Raw genomic sequence first — 9,062 nt, forward strand, 5'->3', positions numbered from 1 at the left:
TTCTGATTGCCTTTCTGAAATTCTGGCAAGAACCCCTAATATCTGAGCACAGCGGGAAACTTTCAAGGAAACATTACTGATGCCCAAAATATAATATGTTTGGGCTTAAAATGGCAGGATTATTTGGAATTGCTTGACATTTGTAGAGGAGGTGTGGGCGTCCCTCAGGGACTCGAGGCTGCCGGGAGGGAGGCCTTACCCCCCAACCCACAGCTCACTCCCAGCCCTATAGACATGCGGGGGACACGAGGAAGGGATCTTGCACGATGTGATGAAGTAGCTGATGGCTTGCTTTGTCAATTTATCTTTGCCTTTTTTATTCAAATAGGTTAAACAGTGCACCAGTTGAAGGATATTCGGAGCATGTTGGTAATAAAACTACTATCAGGATGACTTATCCAGAGGGCGCACCACTGTCTGACCTTGAATATTATTCCAATGACTTGTTTGTGGCTGTTTTATTTAAGAGTGTTGACTTCAACTGGCTTCAAGCAATGGTAAAAAATGAAACCCTGGTAAGCACTATAAATTCAGCTCTCCAGTGTTCCTTTGCAAAAAGTGGAGGGGTCTCTAACTGTAATTACAGACTTCTATTTTTAAACAAACACAGTGGAATGTATACAGTTGACCCCTGAACAGCATGGGTTTGAACTGCATGGGTCCACTGGTACACAGATGGTTTTTGATAAACAGTGCAGTACTGTAAAGGCATTTTCTCTTCCTTTTGATTTTTTTAATAATGTTTTCCTTTTTCTAGCTTGCTTTATTGTAAGAATACAATATATAATACATACACAAAATACGTGTTAACTGTTTATATTATCGGTAAGGCCTCTGGTTAGCAGTAGGCTACTAGTACTTAAGTTTTTGGGGAGTCAGAAGTGCTCTGTGGATTTCAGCTACTCGGGGAGGAGATGGTAATCCCTGTGTCATTCAAGGGTCAATTATACTTCTGTGTTGTCTTTTAAATAACTATTGCCTTTGTAGAAACCATCAGTACTCCTTTTTTGGGAACTACTTTCAGAATTTAAGAGTAAGTCACATGGAAATTGTGATCATCACTTAATGGGAATATCAGGTTTTGGACCAAAATTGTTATTACTGCTCACCTACCTTTGAATTTACATGCCTTTTGGCTAATCCAGAAATTACATTTACTGGGATGAATATAAACCATTATTGCGGATTTTCAAAAGGATATATGTAAAACCTCTAGGAACGTTCCCTAAGAGATTGTCTAAAAATGTTGTGCTGGCAATCCCCTTGTTGGAGGAAATGCACAGAATTCCAGAGGGGCAGATATTGAGAAAATGGCCCTTATGAACTTGGTCATATTCCCTTTTGTTTGTTATAATAATTGATCATATTATTTTATGGCCACCCCACCCATTACGCTGAAATAAATTTCATAGGTCAACTGTCACATTTATAGACACACATAAAAACTAGCTTTCTGTAAAGTTAATAGGATATATTAGACTTTTCACATAAGCACCATCCGATGGAGAATTTCTGTCTGCAAAGCCTGATATAGCTCATCCTGATCTTCTGGATTTTCCATTGGGTAGAAGTTGGTCTAGTTGGAAGATGAAGCATGTGGGAGGTGACTTGCAGTCAGTTACCAGGAGACTTCACAGAACTAGGAACTAGACCAAGTCAGCCGAGAGAGGATGCAGGGGGAGGGTCTGATCTGAGTGGAACACTCATGGTACTTAGATACCCTTAAATTAGATCTGTTCACCTGGTCTTCCTGGGGACATATGATGCTTTTCGGGGTCATTCCCTGGGGAATATCTTTTCCAAACAAACCAGAGCTGGTTCTGCCCTTCCTCTTCTTGTCCAGTGCCACCTTCGTAAACCGGGTCCTTTGGGGTTGCTCCTCTGAGTGGGGGCATCAGACTCGTCCATCTCAGGGACTGTGCTACGGAGTGCAGCCCCCCAGCCCATGTGGGGTCCCGCCCACAGCTCTGGGCTGCTTCGCAGGGGTGCATGCTTGCCTTCTGATGGCAGGATAGCTTTATTCAGTCCCCCTAATGATTGCTTGCTTTCTTCCCTTAGCCATTTTGGGTGCGGCTCTTCTTTTGGAAGCAGGTGGCGGAAAAAATCCCACTACAGCCGAAACACTTCAGGATTTTGAATCCAGTTATTATCAAAGAGACTGCCTTTGACATCCTTCAGTACTCGGAGCCCCAGTCAAGGTTCTGGGGCCGAGATAAGGTACTTCTGTTGCAACGGAAAGTTAACTGTTCATCTCCGTGTTGGAAGGGAGACCTCCGTACAAATTTCACATAGGCTCAATTATATCCCCAGAAGCATCTCCTGGTGTAGAAACGTACTCAGTGAACACAGGCTCGGTGCATGTTGGCTGTTCTGTATCTTGACTTCAGGCCCCCTTAGTGTTTACTTGGCTTCTCCCTTGGTGACTCATCTCCTTCCTATAGTCCACATGTTAACATCTAGGTCACTGAGATACTATTTAAGGTGTTCTGACCCTGGGACTCCAGAGTGAAAGGCACTTTGGTGGTCTGGAAAGTTCTTTACATTTTTAACTCTGGGCCGCTCAGGTCAGACTTGACATTTACCATCACTTTAGAGATGATGGTATGTAAAGTTCGCCCCCTAGAGCAGTGTTTTTCCGTTGATGCTTGGGTCCCATCCCAAACTTTCTATTTAATTGTTCTCTGCTGTGGTCCCTACTTTGGGATTTTCAAAGTCCCCTGGGCGGTTTTATTTTGCAGCCTAATTGGAGAACCTCTGTGTTCTCTGTAGTTCTTTCACTGCAATAGAAGTTCTTTTCCTGCAAAGCTGGTGTTGATACCAGGAGGATGGCAATGCCTTTATTATCGGTTTCTTTATGAGTTGAATAGCTAAGCCTGTGTCTTTAAAAATAACTTTTTTAAAAGCAGTGGAAATCATCTTTAAGCTTTTTTTTTTTTTTTAATGCAGAGGTTAAACTCATGACCCTGAGATCAAGACCAGAGCTGAAATCAAGAGTTGGGTACCAAACTGACTGAGCTACCCAGGCCGCCCCATTCTTAAACTTTTAAGCAAAATCTCTGTATATTAAGGAAAGCAAGGAATTTAGTAGTGGGGGTAGGGCACTGCTTACACTGGGGACCTGAGATATTGCGTAGCAGATACCTGAGGCTGGTCAGGGTCACAATTTGCAGACACTGAATTAGACTCTTAGGTGTGGTCAACCAGTAACCAGTAGACAGATTGGCAGGTTCTTCTGTTTTCCCAATAAATCAAATTCTCTTTTTTTTTTTTTTTTAAGATTTTATTTATTTGAGAGAGAGAGAGAGCATGAGAGAAGGGGAGGAGCAGAGGGAGAGGGAGAATCAGGCTTCCTGCCAAGCAGGGAGCCCAGTGTGGGACTCGATCCCAGGACCCCGAGATCATGAGCTGAGCCAAAGGCAGACGCTTAACCAACTGAGCCACCCAGGTGCTCCCCCAACCATGACTCAAATTCTAATTTAAAATGTTCTTTAAAGCACCTGTGTAAATCTTGAAGAATTCTGTGCTTACTAGGAAAAACAAATCCCTAAATAGGCTCCTTAAAACAAAAACTAGTTCTTCGCACTGCTCCGGTAACAGCTAACTCCGGCTCTGGCTACAGCCTGAGGCTTGACTGCCCAGCTCACTGGGAGCACAGCTGAAGCTCTTCCCTTAGCAGGCCACCATTTTTCTCAGGTGCTCTGCCCTCTCGGGGGCTCACCTGCTGCTCCATCTGTGGGGAGGCCGAGAGGACCATGTAGGTTCTGCCCACTGCAGGAGCATGTCCAAGACCGGTGTTTCTGGTCAGGAGGTGGTGCTGTTTCCGTCTCAGAGGAGAGTGGCTCTGCCCCTGCCGCTGTTGGGGGTCTGTGATTGGATTCATCATATAATACATTGCTTTATGGGGAGCCTGGGCGGCTCAGTGGGTTTAAGCCTCTGCCTTCGGCTCAGGTCATGGTCTCAGGGTCCTGGGATCCAGCCCCGCCTTGGGCTCTTTGCTTAGCGGGGAGCCTGCTTCCCCCCATCCTCTCTGCCTACTTGTGAGATCTCTCTCTCTGTCAAATAAATAAATAAAATCTTTAAAAAAAAAAAAAAGTTGCTTTGCTGCGTTTCCCCACATGGGAGCACATAGGATCCCCCAGGACATGAACTTACAACTTTTAATGAAACTGTTAACATCAATTACAACAAAACAGCTTTTTAAAAAAGAGGACTTTGGCAAGATTCTTAAGTTATAGAGAGTTTTCACTATCCTTAGATTTCTGTATTTTCTCAACTACTCTGTGTCTTTATTAAATTTCATAGTATTTCTTAAACAAAAACAAATGCTCATTTGTGGTTTGTAGGTAGATTTTTATTTTTAAGAAATGAAAATTTTTTTTTAAAGATTTTATTTATTTATTTATTTGACAGCGAGAGAGATCACAGGTAGGCAGAGAGGCAGGTAGAGAGAGAGAGAGAGAGAGAGAGAGAGGGAAGCAGGCTCCCTGCCGAGCAGAGAGCCCGCTGTGGGACTCGATCCCAGGACCCTGAGATCATGACCTGAGCCTAAGGCAGCGGCTTAGCCCACTGAGCCACCCAGGCACCCATGAAATTTTTTTTTTTTAAAGATTTTATTTATTCATTTGAAAGAGAGAGGGAACGAGCAGGGGGGAGGGGCAAAGGGAGAAGGAGAAACAGGCTTCCTGCAGAGCAAGAAGCCTGATGCCAGCCTGGATCCCAGGACCCTGGGATCATGACCTGAGCTGAAGGCAGACACAACCAACTGAGCCACCCAGGCGCCCTGTAGGTAGAGTTTTATTTTAAAAGTAACCTTTAGGGGCGCCTGGGTGGCTCAGTGGGTTAAGCCTCTGCTTTTGGCTCAGGTCATGATCCCAGGGTCCTGGGATCGAGCCCCACATTGGGCTCTCTGCCTGGCGGCGAGCCTGCTTCCTCCTCTCTCTCTGCCTGCCTCTCTGCCTACTTGTGATCTCTGTCTGTCAAATAAATAAATAAAATCTTTAAAAGTAACCTTTAAAAAATTAGCAGATTTAATTACATGAAATATGAAGTTACTGAACAGCAAAAGATATCAGAAACAACACAAAATAAGCAGGGCAAGTTTTATTATATATATGATAATAAATACTCCCAAAGTATAAGATCTTATTAAATCAAAAAGAAAAGATGGGCCAATGGAAAAAAAATGGGGAAAAGATACAAACAGACATTTCACAAAAGAAGAAATTAATACAGCCAAGAAATACATGATAAAATGTTCAACTTTGGCAGGAATTAAATACAAGTAAATTAGAGCCACAGTGACATTTTTCCCTATTTTCTTAGCAAAGATTTAAGGACTAGGTAATGTCCTTGCTTGGCAGGAATACAGGTAGAATTATAAATTGGAGGGTAGTTTGGCAGTACTTATCAGCTTTAAATGTGAATGTGAACAGTTTTGACCCAGCAATTTTACTCTAAAAATTTTATCATAAGAAAATTAAAGGGACACCTGGCTGGCTCAGGCAGTTGAGTGTGTGACTCTTGATCTTGGGGTTGTGAGTTTTAACCCCACATTGGGTATACAGATTACTTAAAAATAAAATCTTTTAAAAAGAGATAAAAAGCGAAATCTACAAAGGTGGGTATTGTAGTACGTTCACCATAATGTTAACAGCAAAGGACTGAAAATGGCCTGAACGTTTCTCATTAGGGGATAATTTAAACGTATTGTGTATAGCCAATGCAGTATTGTGTGAGTGTTAAGGACGCAGGAAGACGGGTAAGAAAACACCTCCATACTGTAATAAATAAGAAAATCAAGTTACTAAGCGTGTATACCATCCCATTTTTGTTTAAAAGTAAAAATGTGTGTATAGAGATGCATAGAGAAAAGCTTGGAAATAAACAGCAGACTGGGCTCGCGTTGATGCATACGGCTTTCCAGCAGAAAGGGAGGTCTGGTGGATGAGAGGATGTGATCCTAGGGGGTACGTTCTGAGTGGTTCTTCATGGCTTCTGAGCTTCTCTCCATACATGGCCCCTCTGTGCAGCTGATTTCACATGCTCCTTCTAGAAACACTGATTGATTCTTCCCGGTGGGCTAGGTACAGAGCCCGCCACAGGTAAGAGAGGATACTACTTTAGGGTCCTGTGGCTAAACAGGAAGACATCTTCCTTTGGGTTAACTTCTTTTTTTTTTTTTTTTTAAGATTTTATTTATTTATTTGACAGACAGATTAGAGTAGGCAGAGAGGCAGGCAGAGAGGGAGGAAGGGAAGCAGGCTCCCTGCCGAGCAGAGAGCCCGATTTGGGGCTTGATCCTAGGACCCTGGGATCATGACCTGAGCCGTAGGCAGAGGCTTTAACCCACTGAGCCCCCCAGGTGCCCCTGGGTTAATTTCTCTTGTCTTCAGCAACTGTTGAGTTTCTTTTAACGAGTGATGCAGATGCCACACATCAAGGAGCAGAAGGTGGCTATGAACAAATGATGAGTTCCATAGAGCTTCCTTAATCCATTTTAACGATCAACCCTGAAGGGTTCACTGTTGTTCCAGTTGAGGGAAAAGGAGAGTTGTTTCTGGAAGCCACTGACTCAAGTAGGATGAACAAAGCGGGTACATTTACACATGAAAAACTATGCAACCAAGTGTCATTGTAGGTAACCGGTGGCCTTCACGGAGTGCTTCGACTGCTGTAGGGCCTTCTGTACTTCTCTCTGCCCTGTGTACCGATTTTGCCCAAGACTGGGACAGAGATCCAGAAAGCACCATTCCAGATTGGCAAGGGGCAAGCTAGCAGATGTGAGGGAGGGAGTGGTAATATCAGAATCCAGAACGTTCAGACATTTGGCACATTAGGATACAGTTAGTAGGATACATTTTAGAAGGAACAAATGTGGAAACCCTTCATTTGGGCCTAAAAATTGCCCACCCAGAGGGTGGGCAGAAACTGGCTTAGCAGCTGTCTATGTGAAAATGGCCTAGAAGCGTTATTTGCCAGGAAAGCAAAGGAGGGACTTCGGTGGGATATAGCTGGAGGTGAGAAGTGAGCGCGGTCTTTGCTGGCAGAAGCGGAGTCTGCTCTCTTCTCAGGCAGAGACCGTCCACAGGAGCCAGCAAGGAAGGGCCGGCCTCCAGAAACAGGTCCCAAGAAGGATGGTAGACAGTCCTGTGGACTTTCCTAGTTCCATGAAGATACTCATCATGTCAGAAAGGAAATGGACTTGCTTCGCGGTTCTGGTCATCACGTAGTAGACCAGGAGGTAGAAGTCTTACAAAGGAACACATTTTTTGTTTGGTGCAAGAGGACCTGCCAGGCCACCTCTCAGTGGTGTGTTCAAAGATTTTCGCATCACAGACCACGTTTCAGCGTCTAGATTCAGACTTCAGGATTCTGTGATCAATGAAACTGTGCGCTGTATAAAATGGCAGCCCCCCGGCAGCGTCTGTGACTGACAGAGCATGCGCGCCACTTGGAAAGCAGTGAATGGCCCTAAGCCTTGTCTTTTCCTCTTTTTCAGAACGTGCCCACCATTGGTGTCATTGCTGTCGTCCTGGCCACGCACCTGTGTGATGAAGTCAGCTTGGCAGGCTTTGGATATGACCTCAATCAACCCAAAACACCTTTGCACTACTTCGACAATCTCTGCATGGCTGCCATGAACTTTCAAACCATGCATAATGTGACAACGGAGACCAGGTTCCTCGTCAGGCTGGTCAAGGAGGGTGTGGTGGAGGACCTCAGCGGAGGCGTCCATTGTGAATTCTGAGCACAAACAAACCTCATCTGACAATGCAGCTCCGACTCTGAAGGCTGGTTTTCAGAGCCTCCTCCATGACTGCGTCCTGCAAATCCTTTGAAGTGCAGCTGGTGTTTTTAACTTTTAATTTAAAAAAAGCGATAAACAAGTTTCACTCTCCACTCTGTCCCCACTATTTATTTGAGGTCAGTGTTTTTGCACAACATTTTGTAAGATAATTTTGAGAACTGACTTGGAAAGACTTTTCAAAGAGACTTGTATGTAATGATGTTTTATTGTGCTTTAGAACATTATTTAATTTATAAAAACTCTGTTCATGTCTACTGCACATAGAATACCAGGTAACTGAGTGGAAGGAGAATGGAGGTCACTCCTTCGATGAGAGCCCTGAATGCCAGGTTCTGGTTCCCTGTCACTGTTGGCGGGACGCATGTCCGAGGCGCTTCCGGGATGACGTGCTCAGGAGCTAAACCATGGGTACTAGGTCAGCTGTGCTGCTGCGTGAGGCCTGGGCAGGTCGGAGAAGTTCCCGGCCCCTCTCTGTTGGTCTGCCTTCTGCCAGAAGACTTGCTGTCATCCACCAAAGGAGCTGTCCTAGCTGTCCCTGGCCGGGGAGGGACACAGAAGACATTTTCTGCATCTACAGAATATACGAAGCCACCCTAGGCTACAGAAGCAACTCTCTCCCCTAAAATGATGACAGCTCTTAAATTTCCTGGGAGGGTTTTTTTGTTTGTTTTTTTTTACTGCCCTTCCAAAGCACTTAAATGTTAATTGGTGGCTTATAAAATTTAGCACACAATCTCTGTCCTCCAGAGTTGTAGAAGGATAAACCCTTTCCAAGAAGTCACATTTTCTGAAACACTGAAATAAAATCCTCCCAGTGTTATAAATTGCCTATTTAAAAAAAAAAAAAAAGTTTTTTTTTTTTTAATGCCTACCTGGCAGTGTGTACCAGGTAGTGCGCAGGTCAAAAAAAAAAAAAGAATAAAAGCTTTTGAGGAGTTTTCATAGTTTACTTAATTTGAGCACTTAAAAAAAAAAAAAAAAGAAAAGTCAGTAATCTCCCCGAAATGTCCTTGGATGCTGCTAGGTGGAGATATCAGTGGGGGATGCCAGCAGGGAGCGACAGCAGACGGTGCCTCGTCCTGCCAGGGGGCTGCACCCCAGACAGCTGGTGAGGGACTCTTGGAGAGACCTCAAGTGCCAGTGGCTTCCTCCCAGAACACAGGCTTGTTCCACCTTCTGTCGTGGTCATCTGAGGGTCAGCAGCTACTTTGCTCCCTCCCTGCCCTGTCCAGTTCTCACCTGCATTCACTGCTTC

The 9,062-nt window shown here is 44.4% G+C and overlaps 1 protein-coding gene across 4 annotated transcripts in view; it reads left to right on the plus strand.

Annotated features, from left to right (window-relative positions):
- The window catches only part of ST3GAL5 (ST3 beta-galactoside alpha-2,3-sialyltransferase 5), a 49,372-nt gene extending 41,011 nt beyond the window's left edge, over positions 1 to 8,361 (plus strand). For all 4 annotated transcript variants that reach the window (XM_045979362.1, XM_045979363.1, XM_045979364.1 and 1 more), the window contains 3 exons: positions 329 to 515; positions 2,059 to 2,217; positions 7,499 to 8,361. In XM_045979362.1, the coding sequence (XP_045835318.1) occupies positions 329 to 515; positions 2,059 to 2,217; positions 7,499 to 7,747 (595 nt within the window). In that variant the 3' untranslated portion in view covers positions 7,748 to 8,361. The remainder of the gene's footprint in view (positions 1 to 328; positions 516 to 2,058; positions 2,218 to 7,498) is intronic.
- The last annotated feature ends 701 nt before the right edge of the window (positions 8,362 to 9,062 follow it).

Source organism: Meles meles, chromosome 15 (genome assembly GCF_922984935.1).
Source record: "Meles meles chromosome 15, mMelMel3.1 paternal haplotype, whole genome shotgun sequence".
Classification (NCBI taxonomy): domain Eukaryota; kingdom Metazoa; phylum Chordata; class Mammalia; order Carnivora; family Mustelidae; genus Meles; species Meles meles.